Here is a 27,842-nt window from a genome sequence, read left to right on the forward strand (position 1 = left end):
ACTAACATGTGACTTCTGTATATTTGTAATTACAGCCCTCTCAGCCATTCTCAGGTTTAAATGTCCATAATATATAAACTCTTCCCCCCTCCCCCCAAATGTATGCTAAATTAATTTCTATGCAAGGAACCAGCTCTTGCTTCAGAAATCCTTATCCAACAGAAAGCAACATAAATAGAAGATAGGCATGGTTGTGGTAGGCAGAATAATAGTACCCCAAAGATATCCACGTCCTATTCCCCGGACCTTGTGAATATGTTACACTGCAAAGAGAAATTAAGACTACTGATGGAGTTAAGGTTGCTGATCATCTGACTTTAACAAAGGAAGATCATCATGGATTATCTGGTTGAGTCTAATGTAATCAAAGGGTCTTTAAAAGTGGAAGATGGGGGCAGAAAAAGAAATTCCGGAAAAGATGTGAGGGCAGAAGCAAGGTCAGAGTGATGCCATGTGAGGATTGAACCTTGTGCCCTTGCTGGATATGATGCAGGAAGGGGCCATGAGCCAAGGAATGTGGGCAGCCTCTAGAAGCTGGAAAGGGAAAGGGAACATATTCTCCCCAAAATGGAACACAGCCTTTCCAACACCTTGATTTTAGTGCAGTGAGACCTGTGGTAGACTCCTGACCTCCAGAACAGGAAGATAATAAATTTGTGTTGTCTTAAGCCACTCATGTGTATGGTAACTTGTTACAATAGCAATAGAAAACTAATAAAGTAGTATAATGTAAAAAAGGTGAACACATCTAGGGAAATTATGAAAGGTTATCTAGACTGACCAGAAAACCAATTTTACACCTTTGGAAGGAACCACTGGGTCTAGGCAAGAAATTGTTTTTCCCAGTCCTTCCCAGTCCAGCCTCCACCTAGAAGGAGGTAAGGAGAAAACAGCACCAATCAAGGAAGAATGACTTTGGCAAACCTCAACTCAGATTGGGTCCAGAACTGTAAAGTCCTTTCCTGCTCTGACCCTCACTTTTCTCCCATCCTCTAACAAAACCTTTGTGCCTCGACATCATGCTCGAGCAACATACATAGAAAGTTTACCAAATCCAACATTGATTAACCACCTATTTTCTTGGGTGTCAGAATATACCACTTTTGGTGTTTATTTGGCATTGTCTTTGACTATTTCTACAAGACATGGAATGATCTGGTCACTTCATTGCGAGTTAAATCAAACTAGGTGTCTTGCCTTCTCTTAGAGTTAGTTCATCAATTAGTTCTAGGTTTGTGTGAGAATGATCACAACTGGTAGTTTATTCCCAATACTTTTGCAGAAAGATACCTGGATTATGTGTTCCCTACTTTTATTATCCTCTGTAACTGTTTGTAATTTTCAAACTGCCAATGTCACAATAACACTAAACTGAACACTTCTAGAAGAATGTAGCTTATTCCATTCTGATTTTAGAGGAAGTCTATACATAAAAAGTCCATAAAATACTAATATTAAATATAAATTGGAGACTTTTAGACTGTATTTTTCTAGACAGAGGTTTTGTTGACATTTATTTTCCCCTTTTGACTGTATAATGGGATTTTTTTAAAAACAGAAAAAAAATGATTCTAACTTGTATTTATGCATGCATTCCTTTCTAAATACATCATCATCTTTTCCCTCTTTTAAATATAAAGTATTTATTAAAATCCCATCATGTTAAGGTTTGTATCATGCTACCGGCCACTCTACACTTTACATTTCTTGATGATTCTAAATAAATGGGAACAAGTCAATCACCTGTAGCCCAATAAAAATCCTCATACCACTCATAAAGGCAGAACAGCTACTTTAAAAAGTAGAAAAGCACTAAACTAAATGAGACAAAGAAAACATGTAATGTGCTGCAACTATTGGCTTTTTCACCCAGAATGATCATCATTCCAGGTCTAGAACCAGACAGTAAATTTCTCATTATGCGTTTTTGCTGAAGCTAGCAATTGAGCAGTGGAAAGTCTGATTTTGGTAAATACACCTTTCAAAGCCATCAGCAAATTATCTGCTCTGATTAAAGGATGTTCATGTGACTTTGGTCACATGAACATCAGGCTGCAATTCTGACTAAAAACTTCAACTGAACACTTAAGACTTATTCCTTCATATTCACAGAAAGATTGGATCAGAATGAATACAGGAAAAACGCTCTGGGTAATAAAGCAAGTGTATCTAATTAGCATTAGCACAGTGATGGAATAAAGCAGTTCACTGTATTAAGTTCCTCCACTTACAGCTTTATTTCTGGCACTCAAAGAAGCAGGGTTGCAATATGTTCACATTAAGCCTGCAGTAGCTCTTTACATGTTCAGTGTGCTTAAAATAGACTAAGGTGCCTTAACTCGAGAACTCTCCCACAGGGGTTAGTGAGCAATGCTCTTTATAGCAAAGAACAATTCCCTTAGGAATTGGATCAAGAATGTCTTGGATGGTCTCCCATTACTCGGATAGGCTACCTATTTGCTTAATCAAAAAGAAAATTGTGCTTGTATCAGAGCCACACATCCTTGCCACTAAAAACAAAATTGATGCCAAGTTTGGATCTTCCTTTCCTTTAAAAATGCTCTTAGGAGTCCTGAGTTTATTTTGATGAGGAATCCAAGCAGCTTTCCGACAAAGCTGAGACATCACTATAAACCGGGAAGGAACACAAAATATGGTCTTTAAGCACGTATGTGCACACATACATACACACACACACACACACACACACACACACACACACACACACACCATTGACATTCAAACAATCTTTTGCTCACCAAAATAATAGTTCAAATCAAAACCCAGCAAGTACGAATTCAATTTTTGGCCTGTTATGTTTAAAATCTGTTGCATCATGTAAGTAAATGTTCCCAAAACAACCACCAAAATTCCTGAAACAACAATGATCTTATTTAAAGACGCTGTGTGAATTTTAATGTTTTTCCTTTCAAACAAAAAATAATAAGTTTGATGACATGAATAGAAAATAAAGTCTTCCTCAGCTTTTTTAGGATCAGATTCATTTAAGCACAGAATGAAAATATTTTAAAAGGCCCTTTAAAATCCAAGAGGCAGATGTTCAGGTAAAAGCAAAGCCAGGGGGCTGTTTATTTCAATAAAGCTATTATATGTGCTGCTCCGAATTAGGAGTGGCACTGAGACTAGGGCATGTCTAAACCATCACCACCTGTTTGCCCTGAAAAATCAATTAAAGTCACACTTTCATAGCACGGCCTTTCTAACCAATAAAACTTAGACAGCTTCATCGTGAGACTTGAGTTGCTCGGAGGGAGTGTACTTGAAACCCAAACCCTTAGTCTCACATTCCTGCCCTGCTTGCATTCATATAAACGAACCACAGTAAAACTAGCCTTCAGGGGCAGTGGTAGAAATCAGAGGGAGAAAGAGACGAAAACAGGAGAGAAAAAGAGAGAGATTCTGACTTCTATTGGTTTCATACTGAGAATCATACCTCCTTTTGGTGAATTCCTTCTTCAAAGGCTCTTTTTTCCCCCCTTTTCTTTTTTTATCCTTCAGAACAGAATCCTGTGCTACATTTTCTGTGCAGTAGAAGAGATCCAACTTTGCCAGTTGAAAGCAAGGGCAGGAAAGCCATCCCAAGTGTTTTAGTAATTAAACGAATATGCATAATGAACCATATGCCCAAAGGGCCTGTTCTTCATGTGGGCCAGATTTTTGTTTGAATTTTTAATTTTTATATACAGATGAAACATTCAGTGTAATCTACCAACAGTGCAAGGGAACATACAATAAGACGAAGTGCGAGGGACAGTCTACATAGGAGCAGGAACGAGAGACACTGGAGAAATTCTCTCCTGAAGATGTTGATTCCAATGTGTTTTTCCCCCTCTAGCAATAGTTCTCGTCGTCTGCTCAGCCTTCAGGAGACACACATAACGCATACACTGACAGCTTTACACAATATGAGTAAAATACAGTGCCGTCAGCTGAAAAGTGTGAAAATCCCGTGGGACAAACAAGGATTTCTTAAAAAAAAAAAAAAAAAATCCATCTACACCCATCATTCAGACTACCATCTTGAATTACAGGGAATCCTCCCAAGTCTCTTTTGGAAGCTACATAAATATATTGCAGGCTCTAGGCCACATATATTAGCAATTTGAACCGATCTAAGAGGAATTCTTACCTCTCAATGATGCAACTGCACATGGTGGGCGGAATATGCTCAGGGTGAAATGCAAGCTTGCCCTCCCCACTCCTACAGAGAGGCAGACTATGAATTTAAGGAATGCAATATCGTATCTGCAACATACAGATTCCCGGGATTTCCTAAACTCCCATCATGGAAGAATTGGTATAAGCTTCCTTCAAGCTTTTCGGTGTCATTTAGAAAATACTAAGTTAAAATCAAAGCAATGTAAGAGATACAGAGTCTGATAAAATTATATCTCAGCTTCCAGACACCACAGAGGAATGAGTAAGCATTCTTTAATGCGGAGAGGAGAGGTTTTTAAAAATGTGTTTGCACAACGTATGATATTTATAATGATGGTCTGGACAAAGTTATCAGGTCCTACGTGTGGGTCAGTCTTGTACGTGCCTACTTTAGGATAAACATTTCAGAATGGAGTGTGTGTGTGTGTGTGTGTGTGTATTGGTGGGGGAAGCAGCACAGAGGAAATGCTAAAGTCCACTATTCTTTACTTCTTTAACGGAAATAACTTCAATGCAAAATGCCACACTGGCCCTTATGTCATTGAGAAAAGATTATGAAAACAAACCTAATCAAAAGTCAAAGTGAAGCCTTGGATTTCTTTCAGCCCCCCTTTTTGAACGTGGATACACTGTTGTTTTCACAATGTAAACACCAGAGATGGAATGCAAAGCATTTAAAGAGCAAGTCATAATGGAGCTGTAAATAACATCTCTCCTTGCTTTCACTATTAATTCAGAGTTTATGCCTTTGACACTGGCGAGGCTACTTGATCTAGTGGTCTCAGTGGAAAGACAGATAAACTTCAACTGCAGGCAGAAGACAAAAATTGACAAGGAGCATCACCTTTCCTGACTGTTTAAATCCTTTAAGGAAGTGTCAGAGCAATTAGAGAGGGAGTGTAATCTTTGCAGAGTGCATTAACACTCATCTGACCTCCCAGACAATAGATCAGACCTCAGACACATAATGCTTCCCTAAGGCTTTTTAGCCAGTGTATTTGATCTCTTAGTCACTGCGTGTGTGTGACTATAGGTATCGTCCATGTAGAAGGCATTATTCATTAGCACTACTGTCCACTGGCTCCAACACTGGACGGCAATCAAGCAAAAAGCAGGAAAATCACCAGAATCCACGGTATTCGGTATTTCCTGTATCCACTATTTCATGTACCTTTAAGATGGGGGGTGAGGGTGAGTCCAGACTGGAAAATCATCTTTCACCATTCTCTTATTATTTTTTAAAGCTACAGACTTCGCTCTGTAAAAGTGAATTAGTTACATTAATCTGAATAGGTTACTGATGAGCATCCGGTATGCGTGGCAGGGGTGGGGCGTGGAGGGGGGAGGTGACCTCCAAAACACTGGATGCTTTTTGTCTATAAAATGAACTTTGGAATAGATTTGTTGATAAAAAGCACCATGGGTGATAAACAACACTGTGATATGCAAAAGAAGGCAAAGGGGGGAAATCAAATAAACTTCTTGCACTGCAAGCTTTTAAATCTTCATCTATCCTGCAGGTTACGCAGCAGGACACACTGGTAAGGCAATAACCTATTTCCTGATGAACACATCCTGTTCCAACTGCTAATCTCACAGTGGAGGCTTGGCTTTTACCATTCATTATAAACATTTTCAAGAACTGCTTACCACGATATATTTTTTAATGGATTAGATTTTGGTCAGTTGCTAACAGAGCACAGAATTGAATATCCTTTATGTGAAGGCAGCAAAACAGGTTTTCCGAGGGTCTGACTTGCTTTCCACTCTTCCCCCTCATGAGTAATTGGAATAGCAATTGAAACAGAATATTAGAAGGCTAGAAGGTTTCTTTTCTTTTCTCTTTTTCCCCCTCTTCTATTATAAGAAATTCTGTATTCGACGGTACAGTATACAAGACCTTATTGGTTTTGAACTTCACCATAAGACTTAGTGAAATGTTCAGGAGACAAAGACTGAATTTCACGTAATTTGCTCAAGACCATCACAGTTGTCTGCTGATGACACTCAACATCTAAAGCCTAAAGCATTTAAACCAAAATAATTACATTTTCTAGAATCAAGGCAGTTCCCCTTGAAAATGTGCACTGCAAAGGTTTTTTAAATGAGGCTACATGAAAAGACGAGAGCTGAAAATTAGCTTTATGTTTAAGCAAATCACTTTAGAGTTTGCATCTTTGAACACAAACTTAAGAAAAAATGGCAAGTGAAAACATACATTCACAATAAGCAATTTAAGAACTTTTGAACCTCAACTAGCAGGAAAGAAAGATCTACTGAATGTTTTAACTTTGCTTGAAGAAAGCCTAATATCTAAAATAAAATAATTGAAAAAGTGTTATCATATCCACTATGTAATTTCTAGTGTTTTCAAACAAACTGTTTATGTTGCCTTTTTATTGTTGGGTAAAATAAATAGCTTTCAAAGAATTTGTGATTCCTCTCAGATTAAAACTAACCTTCAACAATTAGCTAAGGAAGGAAATGTCCTCTGGAAGCAACTGATGTGATACTCTGATACATAAGCAAACACTGACACACATACACCCACACAGCACTACCCTTATACAACTTAATACTCAATAGCAAAAGATTTTATGAACCTAACTAATGGCACAGGCATCAAATTTTAGCTATATGTTAAAAAAAGTAAAATAAAAATTAAAAAAACAGGCTTAAAATGGTTATTTGTCATATAAAATCTGGACCAGCTCGGCAATAACCTAGATCTCATCTCTTGTGCATAAAGATGAAAACGCCATAAAATATCTGAGAAAATTTTTATAAAAACAGAGATTACACAACATGGACATTTGAATTTTTTCTAATGTAATGATTTCGGCTTGTAGATGACTGTATCAAATTAAAAATAAATTACTGAAATTAAAATCCCCAAGAAACAGTGCACAGAAATTTACTTTGGGATTTTTATCATTTATGAGATTCTATCGCCACCTGCAGGACTGTCTTTAAGTAAACTCCAGCAATGGAAAGGCTATTTGCTATCCCTTCTCTTTTTTTTTTTTTTTTTTTTTTGCGGTACGCGGGCCTCTCACTGCTGTGGCCTCTGCCGTTGCGGAGCACAGGCTCCGGATGCGCAGGCTCAGCAGCCATGGCTCACGGGCCCAGCCGCTCCGCGGCACGAACCTGTGTCCCCTGCATCGGCAGGCGGACTCTCAACCACTGTGCCACCAGGGAAGCCCTATCCCTTCTCTTTTCCCTTTTCCTTTCTCTCCTCTTCCTCCTCCTCTGCCCCCCTCCCCCTTGTATATGTTCGTGCGTGTGTGTATGCACATGCACAGAATTTCCTGGAAATCAATTATTTTTCTCTTGGAATGTGTACATTACTAAAAGTCTAAAAATCATGAAATGCAAAATAAAATGTATGGAAAGAGGTATAGGCGACTGAGGCCACAGGTGGCTAATTTTTTAACAGCTAAACACACATCACATTTTCCTATTTTGCAAAGTAGAATCTGGAGCACAAATTAGCCTACAGAAATTTCCTTACCAGAAATGTGAGGACTTCAATGGTTTCCAAGGAAAGCCACTTTTGCTACGGAATAATTGACAATAAAGTTTATAATTGCATGTACCTGGCTTATACCAGAGCAGAAGAAATGTTGCTATTGGCAAATTCATGCTTAGTATTCTGTTGCTCTTTAAACAAAAGATAAAATTTGAGACAGTATTTCACTAAAAGTGTTATTGTAGCCCAATAAAGTAAGAACAAGTTGAACAGCAGAAGTCAAAACTTAAACACCCAGAACATGCAAGCAGATTATCATCATCATCCTCACGTCATCATCTTTAGCGGCAGCAGCACTACCCCTCAAGTCTTAATGAGGAAGATTCATCTGCTGTAAGAAAAGCCCACATGAAGTAGCAGATATTACAGATATTTGTTCCTCCAGGGCATATTACCCCTCTGAGTAGCAGCTCTCCAGACTTATAAAATATTTTCCAAATGTAAGACTTGCAGAAAAGTATGTTTTAAAAAAAATTTTTAATAACCCAATCTGTGGACACTGTTTAAATACAGCTCATACTCATGAACTAAAACCATAATTGCAAAATTTATGACCACAAAAGCCACACACTGTAAAAATGGTATAAGGACTGAAAATCCTCTGTTCTAACAGGCCAGGAGAAAAATCACCTTCCCGAAGCCTTCAGTTTCTTCCCCCATGAATGAACGTAAAGACCCTCTGACTTAACATTCTATAGCTCCATGCTTTTCCAGACTTAAAATCGTAGCCATGGAGGTCTCAACACCAATTGAGCTAATGAGTATATTTCTTTCTTTTTATTTTTCCCTGACAAAGTGAAGTATCCCTGGCAACGAGTGGAAACAAAAAAAAATTTTAAAGCTAGGCCAGATATAGAAAAGTCATTTTAAAGGGCTAAAAAACATGGATTTGGGTTATAAGAAAATCCCAGGGAGACTAAAACAGTCTGTAAACACTGTACAGGAACATCGTTTAAAAGATGACATAATGAACTGGCTGTTTGATTTAATTGTCTTCCTATCTTTTTAAATAAAATTGGGAGCTACAGTATCAGTCCAATGAAAACTACCCCCTCCAAATTAGCGCTGTTATTTCAAAAACCAATGATACAACTCCAAGCTCGGCGGAGAGGTAGCAAAACACAACTTCCTGAATTATAAATCAAATGGCAAAAGTAAGACACAGTATAGTAAACCCTAACCAGACCACAAAGAAGGTTTCTCTCCATAAACATCAGATCAGGCAGCTAGAATGATTACCAGGCTCTCTTGTAACTGTCATCTGTGGTGGGTCTAATTACAGGCTGTCCGGCAAGCATGCCCGCATCACACAGCAATAAAAGGGCCAGCGGCTTGCCAAGCCCAGTCAGACAACGGAAAGCACGCGCCACCTGATGGGGAGCCCCAAAGATCAGCCAGAGAGACTAATAAAGATGACAGCTTCCAAACAAATGACAAAGCTCGGACCACCAAAAAGGCAGTATCAAATTAGCCCGAAATGTAAGTGCTGAGCATGGTTCTTCAACAGATCAAAACTGAAGCAGGAAATGGGTCCTGACTGTTTTCAGACACACCAGCACTCTATTCCTCCCTTCCAATCCTCTCTCTTTTATTTCTAAATCTTCTTTTCCATTTTTGCATCAGACAAAATGTTTGCACATCCAGGTGTCATATATAGCAACAGATGGAGTGGGGGGGAAAGCACTCAGCTCTGTAAGAATCAAAAATAAATCCCTCCAGATTCAAGGGCTGTTTATCTGGGTTAGAGATTTGCCAACCCCTCTCCTCCAAGTCTGCTTAGTGTTGACTGTCTTTTGGACATTTTGCTGCAAATTTGCACCATCACCACCCCACCCCACCCCCGCCACCATGGGCAGGGTCGAGAAAAAGGTGGGAAAATGCACATCAGAAAAGATTATGATTAAGTTGTTCAGTTGTCTTTGAATTTTACCCTCTGGTGGGGTCATAGATTGCTATGGTCAGAGGAGTAGTTGGAATACAAACAAACAGTATCTGGTAATAGATGGTCTGCTTGAGTTCCAGTATTCTTCTAAGAAGCATTGATGAGATATCTGCAACGTACTCAGCACCATCATAAGCGGTAAGGACGTACACACAGATAAAAGACGGGGTCTCTGTCATTCAATCTGTAGCTCACAGTGTCTTAACATAATCCTTCAATCATATGGCTACGTTACACTGAATGATTTTTTTAGCATATGACATTAACCTGAAATATTAAAATAAAATCCCTCCTATTTTGATATAAAGAACTTAATTTATTAGGTCAAACATGAAAAGTACTATCACAGCCTTAAAGGCAGAATCACATAATTTGGAATTTGGTGGTTCCATGCACATTAATCAGCCCTAGAGATAGTTGACCCTTGTACATTAATTACACGACACAGAATACAATTGTCTGCATTTCTACCCCATTCTCGAACAGGTCCTCCACATCCTTTGCAATGAAACAGCAACTCTGTGTGTGTGTGTCTGTGTGGGTACCTGTACCCACTTCAGTGAAGCTTTCAGCAATTGTGTGTGTGTGTTTGTGTGTGTACCTGTACCCACTTCGGCGAAGCTTTTCTCTGAGTTAGGAGAGCAACACCCTAACCTCCCAATAGTTATATCAGCTAATAATTCCTACCCACATTTGTAGCTCACTTTATATGTTTAAAATAGTTCCATGCTTATTATTTAATTTGCTCTCCAAAGGGCAAACTTAATTTTTCTTACGGTGTGCTTTATTAAGTAAAAGTTTACTGCTTTGGTTTCAAATATAAGAGGAGGACAGTGGAGGGAAGCTGGGGGAGAGAAAGAAAGGGTACAGCAAAGGAGGTGGAGAGGGATACTGGGGAGAGGCTGGGAGGCTGGCGGATGGGGTGAGAAGGGAGAGAGAGGGAGAGATGAAGGGGGGAAGAGAAGAAAAGAGGGGAGGACGACAGATGGTTGGATGACTTACTATGATCATTTCATCTCTGTATCTCAGTATCTAGCAGTGTATGAGACACTGGACAAACAATGATTGTGGAAAGGGAGGGACGGAGGGAGGAAGAGGGGCAAGCTTGAAGGAGGCAGTGAAGCACTGGTTTGGTCAAGGAGGGACATGATCACTGAAGTCTTTTCTTCATCTAAGATTTAAGCTCCTAAATTCAGGATCAAGTTCAAATTAACCGTAGGGTATCTCTGGACAGCAGAGAGAACTAGACTGAGTTCTCTGGAATCTGTAAAGGACAATGGCTCCTAACCAGAAAATTCACAGAAGGCAAAAAATGTGTACTTGCACGTACATCTCAATAGAAAGCTTAGGAAAGGCAGCAGGTAGAGACAGAGAGTCTCCATACAGGGCCTGGACCTATCAGAACCATTCACTTATTACCCAGCAGGGCCGTGTGAAGACTGACAACATATGCTATTCTGGGATTTTAAAACATGAAGATCTAATGCTTACTATTCAAAATTGGGATGCTCCAAAATACCAGCTGATTTCATTCAGTATAGCTAGGATTCTGCCTGGAAATGCAATTCAATTATCAAGTTGAAAATATAAACATGAAATATACTAAAATAGCTAAGAGTGTCCTTTTAAATTTTCAATAGATAATCTTTTAATGCAATTACTGTAATTTTATTAAATGGCATAATTAGTTAATGCCTGAGAAGTTGTCAATAGAAGGTGAAATTATGTTGTAAAAAATTATAATCACAATGTGCAATAATGGATTGTTCTTATGGAAAAAAAATACTGAAAAAGAACTTTAAAGTATTTTTAAAAGTATGTTAGGTAGTCCACTGCGAAAAGGAAGATTTTGGAAATCATTGTACAAATGTTAAATAAAACGAATAATAAACTGGCAAATATTTTAAGCATTTAATGTAATATATTTATACATTTTTGCATGTAAGTATATATACGTAACATTTAAGATGCCTAAAAAATTTTCTCCAGACAAAATGGTGACTGTAACTGTGGATTTTTTTTCAGTTTAACTGTTAATCTTTAAGCAGCAACTGCACAAACACCCACCAAACAGGCAGTGATGCCTGCTGTGCACATCCGATTGTGACTTCTGGTGGATGTGGAAACAGCCACCAAAAGTTGAATCAAATGCAGTGCATCTAATTGTGAATAAACTGGTGATATAATTTTTTAAAAAAAAAAGAAAAATTTTTTAGACCCAGTTAACACATAAATATCTAAAGCATCAAAAAGACAACTGACCAGCACTATTTAAATCGTCCAATCTGAAAACAAAACATCCAGTGTAATTGTCATCTGTACCAAAGTAAGTTCAATCTGAATGTCCTGTGGGCCACAGAAGGGATTATAAACAGGGACACTCCGCAAGGTCTCATGAAATTTTTATCAAATCTTTCTTAGAAAACTTTCAGCAGCGAAACTTTTTGCTTCCCAAATGCCCTCTGCTTCTCAGTGTTTTGTGTGTGAGTGTGTGTACGCACATATGTGTGTGATGGAAGGGTTCGTTCTGTTACAGTTGTTATTGTTTTTAAGTTCAATGTGAAATCATTTCACACTTCTCAAAATTCTAGGATCCCTAAAAGCTAAGAATTCTATATATGTTAAATAGGGGCTATCACTAAGAAAGTGGAGAATTGTATTTTAACCCTATTGGGGAGCGGGACAGTTGATTGATGCTTTAAATTATGTATCATATTGCAGGCCCTGTCAACTCTGAAGAATTAATTCTTCATTTTCTTACAATCCAAAAATGCAGGAAAAAAAGTCACAGATGTTAAAAGCATAGCTTTATGAAAATACCCATTGATATATGGTAGACTTAGATTGCTTTTTAACATCAAAGGTCCCAGTAAAATTTTAATAAATAAGGAATCCATCAATGCCCCCATAGACTCCTCTCCCTCAACGCAAGAGGCGAGGGCCTTAAAGAGTGGTGGAAAACCAAACTACATAAATGCAATCCTTTTTGGCAGCATTGGGAGACCTTTGCTATTAAAATAATTTTCTGATGATGCCAACTGTCAAGTAAATGTTTCCTGCCATATGAAAAAATTTATGCCATAATATAACCTTAGGTCTTTTTATAGACAATATTTGGGGCTTGTATATAAAGTAGAATTACCCAAGAGAAAAACAAATCAAAAAGACTCATACAGATGATTGCTTCTACAATACAAATACCACAATGCAAAATTATCTTTTGAAAACAAACTCAATTCCTCTTAACTATCATCAAATAACGTATTTGCACTAGACATGGGAATATATCGTACAATAGAGCACCCTTCCCACAGTAGAAATATGAGCCAATTTCTCTGAAAGCCACTGTTTTAAGATATTTTGTAGTAATTTACTAATGTAGATAGTTACTCATCTCCACTACTAGCCCTTATTCTGCACAACCTGGAACTCTTGAAGATCTGAAAACTACAGATTCCTTCCATGGCTCCTTCCTTTAGTTGTTTTCACTCTTCACTCTCCCCTTGAAAGCTCTTCAACATCATCTAAGAGCTTCCTCCAAAAGCGGGAAAAGATAACTCAGACCTCAATTTGGGGCTTAGCCTAGAACCAAGCACTGAGGTTTTCCAGACCATCAAGCTGAATTCCACGGATGTCATAAGCATGAGATTCCCACGGTCTGGGCTGTTCCCCAAAGATGCCAGAGACATTTCTACCTTTCACTTCTTTAATTTTACTCCATCTCTTGTGAATATAATGACTATGTCTGAGAAGTATTCTTACCCATATAATAAGGATTTCTTTCTCCCAAAGCATCTTGGAATAGGCTTAACTTCCATTTATAACATCTAGATATTATACATATCTGAAATGACTCATATGGTTGTCCCTAGAGCCATGATATCTATCTAAATACAAGGATCGTGATCACTGAATCCTGGGCGTCAATGACAGGCAGTGTAGCCCAGTGTTTACATGCATGGACTCTAAATCCTGATGGTCTGGGTTTAAATCTCAGCTCTGTCTCTTAAAAGCATATGAGCTCTGACACTTTAACCTTTATTTAACTTCTATGGGCTTATTTTTCTTATCTGTAAAAAGAAGGAAATACTGATCCTGGCATCTACATCAGCAGCTTGTTATGAGAATTAAGTGAATTAACACTTATAACATGCTTTAGGACAGTACCTGACACATAGTAATCACTGAAACAACAAAAGCCATTAATTATCCCTAGAGTTCAAAGCCTGTGACTGGGAATGACCACGGGCATGTATACAAAATACCACGTATATTTACAAATCCATTCATAGGGAAATATACAGATGTGCTTCTTCTAGGCATGATGTTTCAGTTATAGGTCTCTGTCCATAAGTTGATATCTTATATTCATTTATCTTTCAATTGGAAAAACTGAGAATGTGAACTTTTGAGTGAAAAACAATTATCTTTAGCTTAAAGCAAGTAAAGCTCAGAAAACACATTAAAAAAAATCTAGAAAACTTAGAGGAAGGAGAAAGACTCAAAAGAGGTAATGACACGGGGAGGGGGAAGGGTAAGCTGGGATGAAGTGAGAGAGTGGCATGGACATATATACACTACCAAATGTAAAATAGATAGCTAGTGGGAAGCAGCCGCATAGCACAGGGAGATCAGCTGGGTGCTTTGTGACCACCTAGAGGGGTGGGATAGGGAGGGTTGGGAGGGAGCCGCAAGAGGGAGGAGATATGGGGACATATGTATATGTATAGCTGATTCCCTTTGTTATAAAGCAGAAACTAACACACCATGTAAAGCAATTATACTCCAATAAAGATGTTAAAAAAAATTAAGCCTATAGAAGTATGATTTGGAATCTGACTACTCTAAACAAGTTCACATTCAGTGACCTACTGTATAGCACAGGGAACTATATTCAATACCTTGTAATAACCTATAATAGAAAAGAATCTGAAAAAGAATAGACATATATATATGTATAACTGAATCACTTGGTTGTACACCTGAAACTAACACAACATTGTAAATCAACTATACTTCAATAATAGTCCACTTTTAATTTCTTACAATAACAATGAATTAAACAGTATATAGTAACAGTCACGTGGCAGGTGTCAGGAAATGGAAGATAACGTTCTTCTCTTAGTATTGGGAGAACAACCACCCACGTTAAGTGGAGAGGGGATTAATCCTCTGGTGGGGGAGGTTAATGCTTAGACAGTCTAGCAAGATAAATTTTCTCATGTTTGTTCATCCACTTCTGACCGGACACCACAGGACCTAGATCTTAACAGGATGCTTTCCTTTAACTCCTGCTTTCAACAAGATACGATATATTCATACATACATCCACAGGATCCCTTAGAAAATGTATGGCTTGCTTTCATAAAGTCTTAAGATTAACAACCAGAATATACTAAACATGATCCTATAACATTCCTGCTTTGTATCAACTGAAAATAGAAACATGAACATGATGTTAGTAAAGCAATTTCATGTTACCTGACAAAACAGAAGTGAAAAATTCCTATGTTTCTGCCCTTAGCTTGTGGTGCTGTACCTCTAGGGGAAGGAAAAGCCCCAATGGAGACAGGTTTAGCCAAAACGGTTCTTTTCACACCTGTGCAGTGAACCCTCAAAGAGCACTGATCCTAATTTCTAATAGAGAAAGGCCTTCACATGCAGTCCTATTGTTTAATAAATTCTTGGCTTAAGACCTTGCTTCAGACCAGCACGAAACTGCCCTGCCCCTGAAATGCCAAGGCAAGTGGACGAAGCATGAACAAAGTACCACATGGATGGATAAAGACCCGGAGCAGCATTCTGTCCTCAGTAGATCATAGGAGAACATCAGTGTGTACTGTACCACCAAGACAAACACAGTGTTCTCAGTAGTGGAGTGAGGGAGCGAAGCCAGGCTTCAGCAACACAGTCTCCCCATTCCTCCCTCTCTGGCCCAGGTCACCCGAGGATCCAACATTCTTCAGAAAGACAACCCTGAACAGAGTCCTACAGAGTCAGGGGCACAGCCAGTGGCAGCCCACAGGCCTGGAATCACCCTTCAGCACTCCACAAGAAGCTAGCGTTAAGTCTGTAAGCAAGAGCCATGAAAGCAAAAATGTTTTCTGAAAAATATGAAGGCTTGGCTACCCATGATCTTATTAAAGAAAATAAGAGAGGCTACAGTGCATTTTTTATTTTATCCTAGAATGTATTTTTCTTTATATGTTCTCGCTTTAAGAGCAGAAATAGTTTTGGAGTGACCATCATGATGGTAGCAACAAAAACATTCTCTAATGAAATTACACATCATCAGCTTAGAGAGGGGAGATACCTACGTCTCTACATCTGCAGTATCTCTGAGATCCACCATGGCTGGTCAAAGTAAATGTGAGATAAACATTCAAAAGTAGAGTTTCAAGTGAAAACAGAAAACTAAGTGTATCTGAATGAAGCTGTCTTTATTTCAGTACCTTCAGGACAACCTAGAGAGAGAAAGAACGAATGCACAGAACGGATGCACAGGCCCCATCCACACCTGCAGTGGGGCCTCCCACCGTCTCATAAACTCAGGACCCTTGCAAAATTACATTTTGGCAAACCAGCAAGAAGAGCACTCCTCTATCTTTCGTTCCTTGGGCCTCAGGGATTTTAAAGGAGGATGTGCTAGCCTGCCTCTGGCAGCCAGCCTGGCAGAGGGCTGTGCGGTGCGGTGTCAGCAAGGAGGGTCCACTCAGGTCCCAGGCCACGCAGAAGTGGCCCCAATGCCAAGGCTCCCTTCCCGTTTAGAAGCCCCCTCTATGAAACAACTTATTTCTATTCATTGTTGTAATCTTTCTTCAGATCAGGCTGACAGCCCATTAATCATTTCTGTCATCCCCCTACATAATCCAGTGCAACAGATCTCTGTTTTTCTAAAAATCTCAGTGCCAGAAACTAAGCTCAAGAAAGAGGAAATCCTTCTTCCTCCAAGGGACTGGCCGGGGTGCTGACTGGAAGAAGCCACCAATCATGTTGACTTGCCTCGTTTGCCCAAAATCACACAGAACATTCCCTGGAAAGTTTGTAGAGAGGACTCAGGTGGGAAACAGAGGCAGGGAGGCTGAAGAGGAACCCAACACACGAAGTCCCCAGCTGAGGAGAATGTGAGAAAGGGAAGTGGATAAATCAGTGCCAAGTCAACGGCAGATAGGGATTAATAAAATCCTTCTTAATTTTGTTTTCAAGCCCAATTGTTCTAGCAACTTTAAAACAAAGAAAAAGTATATTAAACGCCAAGGCCGCAGCCATCACAGGGCTTCTACCTCCTGAACCAATGAAAAACTAACATTAACTAAAGATAAAACAAAGTGCTAAAATGGCTAAGAAAAAGCCTCTTATGGAGCCAGTATACAGCTTGCATAATAAAGGTGGGAGTGACCTCCAACCCACTGACCTCTGGGACTGATTTTTTTTTTTTTAATGTGGATAAGCCTGGTGGGTAAGAGAGAGCATGGATGATAGAAACCAGAAGACAAAAGAGCCGTGATCATGACTCAACCACTCACACATCGTATTAGGTCCTACTGTGATCTTTGCACAGTGCAGAAGTTAATGGCATAATACAAAAGGCACAAGATTAGCAGTCGAGCAAATTGGTTTCTCCTCCCATGCCTGACGCTACCAATCTGATCAATGACAAGTGCCTTTACAGAGGAGGGAGGATGCCCAGAGATGTAAAGTGAGGACATTATGCTGACTTTCGAGTCCTTACAAGATTCTTGGACTCTCTGGTTGACCTAGGTGGTTTTAAGATCTCATGCAGTTCTGAGATTCCGTGATTTTATTATGCTCATAAGGAAAGGCCAACTCTTATTATAAGAATGTATTTCACAGACAGTGGTTCTCCTTTGTGGTGTTGAGTCAACTTGTAATGTGTAGTAATCAGTTACGTCTCAAGAGGTTTGATCTGAATAAATGTTTTTTTTATACCAAAGCTTGCCAATGATTTACTTAAAACATAAATTAGAGTGATTTAGTCTTCATTTAGTTATGTGATTTTTCAACTGCCATTTTTCAGAAAACACTGGCCCTCATGAGTACAGAAGGAGACAAACACATTGTGGGTACTATACGAATGGTTTATAATAACCACCACAAAAACATTTAAAAATGCATAGAACACTGGCTCTCTTTACCTTATCAAGAGATAGTATATAAGTATGATTTGGCTAATTTAAGGGATTTCCAAGGGTAAATCCGACAAGTATGGTCTTGGAAAGACACCTCCTACATAATCTCCTATGTCATAATATATTTTAGAAAGATGAATGACTATCCTTTTTTTTTAAAGTTTCCTTACCAGTGTAAACTTCAGCTATGTTGAATGTGCCTCATTCTGCTTCACGTAAGTAAAATAAAACCCATCTGCATTTGGACTTGGGGCTCAGAAGCAAATAAGTTGAACATAAAAAAGGAAGCTTACCACGAATGCTACTGTACTTCTCAATGTGGATTCCCACCGGAAGCAGCTTGTAAGGAACTGTACTATATTCCAGACTGTCATGGTGAGTCTTTTCACTCGGTCTACATCTCTTGATAAGATCTGATTAAAAAAATGGAAAACAGAGAACTAGGTTTAAACACTCCAAATATTCTCTTTAGATCAGACAGCTTGGTCATTTAAATTATATTCTGTATAACTGCCAATGAACAAAACAGTAAAAATGAAGAGTCCTAATACTTTCTCTAAAGTTCATTTTTAAACTATGATCATCCTGGGAGGAAAAGAAAATCCAATGCATTTTATAGCTCCTTTGAAGGTGAATAGGCTGTTTCAATAATGTTCAGCACAAAACTGAGCTGGTAAAAAATACAGCAGTCAGGGGACTTCCCTGATGGCGCAGTGGTTAAGAATCCACCTGTCAATGCAGGGAACACGGGTTCGATCCATGGTCTGGGAAGATCCCCCATGCCGTGGAACAACTAAGCCCATGTACCACAACTACTGAGCCTGTGCTCTAGAGTCTGCGAGCCACAACTACTGAGCCCACGCGCCACAACTACAAAGGCCTGAGCATCCTAGAGTCCACGCGCCACAACTACTGAGCCTGCGTGCTGCAACTACTGAAGCCCGCGCACCTAGAGCCCGTGCTCCGCGACAAGAGAAGCCACCAGTGAGAAGCCCGCCCACCGCAACAAAGAGTAGCCCCCACTCGCCTCAACTAGAGAAAGCCCACACACAGCAACAAAGACCCAACGCAGCCAAAACAAACAAACAAACAAAAAACCCAGCAGTCAGGCATGTGAAATGTGTGTGTGTGTGTGTGTTTGAGAGAGACAGAATGGAATGAGGGACTATGTTGCTTAGTTTGGAAGGAAATGGGTAGATTTACAGTAGAAATGTACATGTACTCTAGCTCATCTAATCCAGAAGAAAAAGTCTATTCTATAGGAAAGTAAAGCTCTGGAAAGGAAATCCGGCTCTCCTACCTCTTTGCTGTGTGACCTTGGGCCAGTTTCTTAACCTCTCTCTTATTCAATGGGGTTGACAGGAGTGCTAACCTTGTAGGTTGTGAAGAGAATTAAAGGGCTTAGAAGAGAGCCTGGCACATACTAAGTGATTTTAAGTATTTGTGTCATGAGCACAAGTTTCAACTTTATAAAAATCTGGGGACACTTAGTGCTGAGAGGAACTTGGGGAGAAACCTAACATACCCCAGGGTCTCAGCCCCAAAACTCCCGGTGCTCTCAGAGCCCAAAGCCACCCAACGCGGAGGTCCTGTTTGGCAAAGGAAATGTCTTTTCTCCCAGTTGTAGGTAGATTCATTTCAATTTGTTTGCAAAGCAGCTGTGCCACCTACCTCAACTCAGGTTTTAACTTTCAAGTAAACAGAGCAAAAGGCAATAATAACAACAATAATAAAGCCATTTACTCAGATTACACAAAATAAATATTACACTCAATGTTACGCAGACCAAAACAAAACATTTGGACGTCCCCTTCAGAAGAGGTTTAAGGCCTTTCCCGAGGGTGTCCAGAAGTTCATGGGAAACCAAAGGATGATAAGATGCCTTTATATTTAACTTGCTTTCTGTAATCCACAGCTGCTCACCCCACAGGAAGTGGTGGAAGTAATAAACACTTTAAAAAGGGGACACTTTGTTCTTTGCTACACAACTGAAGAGGGACAGTAAGTACAGAGTGAAATCCTGAACTGTGTCTGAATAGGACAGGGAGGGGCTCTGAAAAGAACTGTAAAGGTCATGTTAAAAAATAAATAAAATGTGAAACTTCCTCTACTTGGCCCTGATCTTCACTTTTTGTTGAACTGATGAGAGAGGAGTTAAGGGCAATAGGCAGAGGGAGTGAGAGTTAATAGGAGGTAAAATGCCAACACAATCCAAATTTAGGCAAAAAAAAGTGGTAGGGGCAGGTATCAGTGAATCTGAGGCTGGACATCTCGAAAGATCAACTGGGTTAATTCCATGATGAACTCCACTGGCAGAATGCCTCCCTGAAATGTTGAAAGATGGAGACTAAAATGGCTGTGATTAAAGGAGGGTAGGTGGGGCAAGTAAGTTCAAGAGAAGGTTTATGGCTTGATGCTCAGAATTTTTGTTTAAAAAATGGTTCAGGGGATGAATGGAGGGCTGACACCCTCTGCAGCATCCAATAGATATGTTCTGAGTCTTTCCCTTCTTACTGAGCCCAACTGAAGTCCTTGTCTAGGGAGAGAAGGAGAGATAGAGGAAGGAGTGGAGAGATGGGGAGACAAGCGGGGAGAGGGAGGAGGGAGAGAGGAAAACAGAGAAGGAGGGTGAGATGCAACCAAGTCATGACCAGTAAGTACTCTGGGTGCTGGGTGCCGACTGTACCAACAAGCCAGTTTACTGCACTGACCTACCTTTTTGGACAGCTTGCGGCTATCTTCAACAAAGCGCTTTTCTCTGGGAGTAAAGGTCCGAATACTTGCTTTGATCTAGAAAGACACCAGTGTTAAAAGGGGCAGCATTGAGATAGACTTCACTCTCTTCTTTTTCTAATAATTGAGAAGCTCTGGAAACCAATACCTTCTGACCCTAAGGGCGCGGGGTTAGGGGTTTGGGGGGTGGCAGAGACATGGTGGGTACCCGGAGCTCTGCATGGGTCTCCGGAGTCTCATTTCATGAGCATCACTCGGGTAGGTCACACTGGAGATTCCAGAGTGTTGTTTCCACATTGCAAATCAAAGAGATATTTTAAACCACTGCAGAGATGGGGCTCATGAAGTCCTCAAACCAAAGTCTCTAAAAAAGTAAAACTTCCTTTCACATCAAAGTTTTGAACTACTCTACTCTTTGCCAGTAATACCTTGCATGTGAAAATCAGTTTCCGGCTTATAAAAACATCTTTTCCAAAGAGAATCTCATTTCCTCTCAATGATCCAGAAAAATAAGTAAATGAGTCATTTTAGCCCAGCTTTCAGGGAATAAACTGAGGGTCAGAGAGATTTCATGGTTTATCCAAATCACTAAACTGAGGAAAACCTGAAAGAACAAAATTCAAGTCCTTCTCCTCTACATCAGATGGACAACTAGAACATTACTTAACAGTTTTTAATTTAAGGCTGTTTTTCCCCCTAAAACTCAAGTTTTACCTGTGTGCATGGTCTATATACAAGTACCTGCCAGAAGAAAAGAGGAGATGAAGGGTGATCTGTGTGCAACACACACATATGATCTCCTGAAGGGAAAGGTTAAGAAATGGGGGAAAAGAGGAAGTAACAACAGACCCCATACTGGAGGCTGTGCCCAGAGTTCTAACATTCCCAGGAATAAAATATAAAACTTCCCTGCCATTGATTTTATGAATAATCTCTTAAAGATAGTAAACAATCAGCAATGCAGCATCGGGATAATTGAGAAGTCAGAAAGATCTGGATCTGGATCCCGACTCACTCATTTATCAGCAAATCAGCTCCCCTGTTTAATTCCATTTGCTCATCATAAGATGGCATTCATGATAGCTAGGGACCAGGCTTATTGCGGGGATGAAATGAAATAGTATCAGAGCCTGGCCCATCGTAGATGGCCAATAAATGGCTCCCGTTCTTCTAATTATTGTAAAAGTGCCATTATGCTACATTCATTTACCCCACTAACTGGATTAACCTGTGCTCTCCCTTCCCTTTCTAGAACTTACTGCTGATACTATGACAAGGAATGCTCACAGCTAAGTAAGCCATGTCTGCGCACGCCTAGGGATTTCTGCTCCTGGCACTTGAATAGTATGCCCATCTAGAACCAACTGTGCTAATTCGCAAACCTGTTTATGCCCATTTTACCCGTTACTATAATTCTATATTAATTATATAAATTATTGAAATACAGATCAAAAGACTTGAAATCGATGTTGCTCTAGAAAGTCTTGAGAAAGGTCAGTGACTAAAAAGATACTGCTATTGAGGTGATGATTTTATGGAAAAATAATCAGGAGGAATTCCACATTCAGATTGTTCTGTGAGTGTTTTTTAAAAAAATATCTCTACTTTCAAGAAACTGAAATTAGAAATCATAGATGTTACGGGTGTATTTATGCAAGGAATATGCTGTAGAACTAAAAATAACATGTCCATGCTATTTAAAAAAAGGTTTTAGGCCCACACCTAAAAATTGGCAAGTGAATGTAATATTTATGTATTTTATTTATATTAAACTAAAAGTTTAAGATACATTTTAAAAAAAATCCTCCTTTAACTGTAGTTTTCAATTGAGTAACTACCTGTCTTGATAGTGTTGGACAGCAGGACATCTACTATAATAATTAAATAACATGTGAGAGGCTTGAAGATCTCTCTGTCCAACAGCCAACTGTTGCCTCGGAAGAAGATTAAAGGTAATATAGCTAAGAACCTAATTTTCCTCTTATTTTTTTTTCCCTTGACATTTATTGAGAATTACACACCATCAATTCTACTGGTCCAACAGGATTAATACCAGACTGTCCAGCACTGATTTTTCTTGGCTCAGTTTTAAAACACTATTTTCTTTGTAGCTGCAAAAATTCTGAAACATTTTACATTGATTTGAATCTCTCCAGGCTGGTCACCTTTTACTTTCCATAGAGAGAAGCTGGGACATATGTCCAGTTAGACCTACCGGATTATATATGAGGTCCATCTCCAAGTAAATAACTCCTTTAAAAGCTTGTTCTAAATCTTTATTCTTCAACACGTAACAGTTTGTCTGTCCGTCTCGAATCTGTCATAAACAATAGATAAAATACAGACTTTCTATGGGATTTAAACTGAACGAGCTGACAAAATTGAAAATGCAGAACGTATACACAGATGAAGCCAATATTAAGCAAATATTAAAACTATGTAAATATTAAATCATAAATCAACTTTTAATTCTAGAGTGCTGCTATAACTGATAAGAAGATAAAGTAACCATCACCAGGCTGAAACTGATATACGAGAGGAAAATTAGTGGTACAAATGATTACTAAGCCTACCAGGGTTTTCATTCAAAAATCCCAGAGGTTAAACATTTTTATTTGTTAAAAAATGATGAATATTCTACAAAATTTCTGGCAAGTACTACTCAAGATTGCCAAGGTCATGGGAAAAAGGAAAAACTTGGAAACTGCCACAGTCAGAAGACTAAGATTAGATGATAAAATGCAATGTGGTACCCTGGGTTGGATCCTGGAACAGAAAAAGGACATTAGTGGAAAAACTGGTGAAATCTAAATAAAGACCAGAGTTTAGTTAATAGTAATGTACAATGTCAGCTTTTTTTTTTAGTTTTGATAAATGCATCATGGCAATGTAAGATGTTAACATTAGAGGAAACTAGGTGAGGATAGATGGAAACTCTGTATCACTTTGCAAATTTTCTGTAAACCTAGAATTATTCCAAAATAAAAAGGTTATAAAATAAGATGTTTTATTTATTTATAATATGCTATTTTATTTTATAAAAATATAAAATATTTTATACAATATTTTATAAAATATTGCCTTGTAAAATATTGCCTTATAAAATATTATTTTATACAAATATTATTTTATACAAATACTACGAAATATTTTAAAGAAATGAATAAAGGAACGAGTTTTCTAAAAATGACCAGTGATCCACAGCCAAGGTGCAATGCAAATTAAATAAATCAGCACAGCTAAAGTTGAGGTCAAAATACAAGAACATTTCAAAAGAACAATGTGCTGATAAACCTACAAAATAAACAACTTCTTCTGATAGCATCTCTCAGCCAAGCATGTCACATCAATGCCACATACCAATCTACCTGTGGACCCCAGCGTGTGAGGCATCTAAGAAAAAATCCCCTGTATCATTTTGGAAATGACTTGGCTCCCATTATGGCATCTTCTTTTCAGATTTGATAGCAGCAATACTTATATTATACAGAGTGGTAGTATATGCATTTAACTTCTGGCTTATTCGAAGCATATCTGTTAACTCCAACAGGGCAGAGCAAAACTTGAGCTGACCAAAAGCTCCATTTGGGATTGTAATGATCAAACATCTGAAATAACATAGGAAATTTGAGGGCATGAAATCTGAGCCATATTTTAAATGACTATTGCTGTCACTACAAGAATCCAGCACAAGTGTTCTTATAAACAGTGGTGGAGATGAGTTGAATAAGTCACGGGGGGGAAACAGAGCCATTCCACTTTACAAGGGAGAGGTCACCTTCCTTCCCAAAATCACCCCACCTCTCTCAAATTGAATAGGTTTTAAACAGAAAGATGGTTTTCCTGGCCAGTGGCTAAGAGGAAGGGGGTACCCCATAAAGACCTGGCTTCCTTCCTAAACGGTATCCAAACAGGATTCTGAGCTTCCTCTTTTATCCACTGTCTCACTTAATAAATTGTGGGTGTTAAAGTTGAAAGAAATAAATACAAAAACAGCATATGACAATTTGCCAAGCTGACTTTGGTCCAGTTTAGTTTTGCCTCAACCCATAATCATTGTACTGTTATCTTAAAATTTCCATGATTTCTTAAGGGTTAGGAAGGGCAACAGAAGAACAAGAGGTATCAGTATAAAAAGAAATATTTTATAGTCAAAGAAGTTTTTTTTGGGTAAATGATCGTTTCCTCTTTCTCAATGTCCTTGAATTGTGTCAGCAAAGCACAGAATCCACCTAGGACATTAAAGAAGTTTTTAAAGCTAGAGATATAATTAAGGCTACTCATGTTTGGCACTTTCATATATTATTTTAAAATATATAAATTGTAAGTTTAAAAATTTGTAAAAAGATTGAAAAATTATAGGAAATAAAAAAGTCCCTTTGAATGTCCATAAATAACCACAATTCTTTCTCTGAGAAGGAAATTAGATAGGGATTTGGCACGTACCCTTTCTAAATTTTTATTGAGAATTTATATTCATAAATATATCCTTGAAGAAAGTATTTTACATTTTTTTGTGTTTCAAACTGTATATATTTTGTAATTTCATTCTGTATGTATCAATAGTATTTGGTAATGTGTCTGTATTAGTATATAGATCAGCCTCATTTCTTTAAACTGCTATGTAAAATTCAAAATCTGAATAAACCACAATTTATGAACCCTTCTATTTATGAATATTTGGTTGATTCCACTTTTCAGTCTGTCCTCTATAAGAATATCTTTTGGGAAAAGATAAACTGAGAGATAGAGGAAATACACTACTTTGTATTTGGGATATGCTTGGGTTAAGAACAGACCAATGCATTTGAATATTTAGTGTTATAATTAAACACTGAGATAGTAACCAAAGAAACTATTTGTTAAATATTTTCATTTTCCATGGTGTTTATATAATTGAACTTAAAACACATGAATACAGGATAAAAAGTTCGGTAACACCCCAACTTGCCAAACTCCTACATGACAGTATTTATATAATAAATGAAAGCTAAACATATGTTTTTCCAGTCAAGAACTATATTTATTTATACTTAACTCTGAAAATTATTTCTAGCATTTCATAATGTTAAAACCTCTATGAAATAGGACAACTAAAGCACAGCTAAAAGAAAACTTAGAGCAAAGAATCTATATATACTTTTGTCTTTAGGTATGAGATAGTCACTTCAATTAAGACTTAAGTTTAATTCTGAGAACTCTATCACCCAAGGCAAACTGTGACAAATGGAAATCTCGAAGTTCAACTGGAGAGTCTTCCTGGGCTGACATCGGGGAGGATTTCATTTCACTCAGATAGAAGGATGAAATAATAGATAATGTCCTTAAGTTTAGTGTTACAAGAAAACTCTTCAAATTGACTTATCACACACCTTTACATACTTGCCTTTCCATAGGTGAGGAGTACAGATATCAGGCAATAATTTGGGGAAGGCATCTCTGCAGGACAGTTATAAAGATTTAACCTAATTAGCAATTAAACTTCCATAATTAGGGAAATGGGCATTTCCATGTTCCTTTACATTATTTTCAGAAACAAAATGATATATCAGAAAGCTAACCATGCTAACCGTGAATTCTTGGTTACATCAGACAGCGAACGAAAGAGCACAGGAAGTCTGTTTCTGAGTAATGATTCAGGATTTCAGAGCCAGAGAACAAGTTACAGAGAAGGTAGTCTGGTTTAGATTTTAATCTGACCTGAAGTTATCTTTAACCTATGCAATTTTTCTCTATCTAAAAGAATTTTAAATCTGCTTACACAAGCTTTAAGCATGGTAAATATGAAGAATTTTTAAAAAGTTTGGTGATAAAACTAATTTTTGAGCCAAAGAGATACTACATTCATTATATTAGAAAACAAAACTTTTTAAATTGGCATATAACAAAGGTTAGTATGTGGGACAGAGAAAAAATATTTTTCTCAGCTGGAACTCTTTTTAAAGAATTCTCATTATTTAAAAAAAAACAAGAAAAATAGAGAATTCTCATTATTATGCTTTACTGTAAAGTTTTGATGTGACAAGATATCAACTAATTCAACAGCAAAGTTAATCAGAATCGATATGAAGGAATAAAACCATCAGTTGCTTTAAGGAGAAAAGATACACATTTAACATCAAAATCCTAACTGAAGAGTCATATTGATCCTCCCCAGCCCCCAATTCGACCTTCATGTGAATAAATGGAGAACATTTGGGTGTAAACAAGTGTTATTCTATCAGAAGCTTTTCATTGCATGCAAAAGGGAAAATAATGTGACATAACAATACAGCAGGTGATCCCCACTAATGCACATGCAAGATGACTCCAACAAAATGTGATGTGAACAGACACATATTCACATGTGATATGTGGCTAGGAGAGAAGAAAAGTAAATATCCTTTACTTGGTAGTGATTCTATTCACATCCCCAGTTGGAAACACGCCTGTTTACCACCGCAGGAGTTACAAACAGCACGAGAGATTGAAAAGCCCATAAGGTCACTGTTTGCCCTGACACAGTCAACCACCAGCCAGTAGAGGCAGCACTGAACTCATCACCCCAGCTCTCCACATACAACTCACCTTTCTCTGTACAAGGCAATCCAACCCACCCATTGCCTGAATCCAAAACCCAGCACTGAACTTTGGTAAAGGCAGAAAACCCTGCTGTACCCAAAATGTATTATCAACTCCTCTCCCTGAAATAGAAGCTGTCTTTACAAAGTAATATTTACTAATTGTAAGAATGGTGTACAATTTACAAAAATAGCTTAAAAAAAGGAAAAAAAATGTAACTTTTACAATATTCCATTTTTTAACAAACAGATCTCTAATTTTTAATGTACTTTTATAAATATTTATCTTATGAAAATAGGATCATAGTATATTGGATGAAGTTTGGGACTCCTTAGAGGCAGATGAAGTGAGTTTAAATTCTGGCTCTGCCTCAGAGTGGCTGGGTAACTTTGGATAAGTTACATAACTCCTCTCTTCTTCAGTTTCCTAATCTGTAAAGTGTGAGTTAAAAAAAAAAAAGGATACATATCTCAGCAGTTGTTGTGAAATAATCAGCAAAAAGCAGTAAGAACAGTGACAAGTACACAGAAATTGCTTATTAAATAACATGATTTTTTCTGTCTTACTTTCATTTATGTACTTTTTAATCACTCGTGTTTTAAACTTAAAAAAAGTATGGGAAACATTCTCCAATGTAAAAATCGATTCTCCATAATTTAGAATGGTTCTTCATCTTAAGAATATTCTATAATTAGCTTAACCAATCTTCCATTGTAACTAAGATTGTTTCCAATTTTTAACAACTGTA

General features: G+C 38.1%; 1 protein-coding gene across 3 annotated transcripts in view; it reads right to left on the reverse strand.

Annotated features, from left to right (window-relative positions):
• MCTP2 (multiple C2 and transmembrane domain containing 2) overlaps window positions 1-27,842 on the reverse strand; it is a 190,683-nt gene that overhangs the window by 62,587 nt on the left and 100,254 nt on the right. For 2 of the 3 annotated variants that reach the window (XM_060170520.1, XM_060170519.1), the window contains 3 exons: window positions 22,749-22,850; window positions 20,516-20,590; window positions 18,094-18,213 (listed from right to left, as the gene is read on the reverse strand). In XM_060170520.1, coding sequence (XP_060026503.1) covers window positions 18,094-18,213; window positions 20,516-20,590; window positions 22,749-22,850 — 297 coding nt within the window. The remainder of the gene's footprint in view (window positions 1-18,093; window positions 18,214-20,515; window positions 20,591-22,748; window positions 22,851-27,842) is intronic. The other variant, XM_060170522.1, reaches the window with a different exon arrangement.

This window comes from Lagenorhynchus albirostris, chromosome 1, assembly GCF_949774975.1.
Source record: "Lagenorhynchus albirostris chromosome 1, mLagAlb1.1, whole genome shotgun sequence".
Classification (NCBI taxonomy): Eukaryota; Metazoa; Chordata; class Mammalia; order Artiodactyla; family Delphinidae; genus Lagenorhynchus; species Lagenorhynchus albirostris.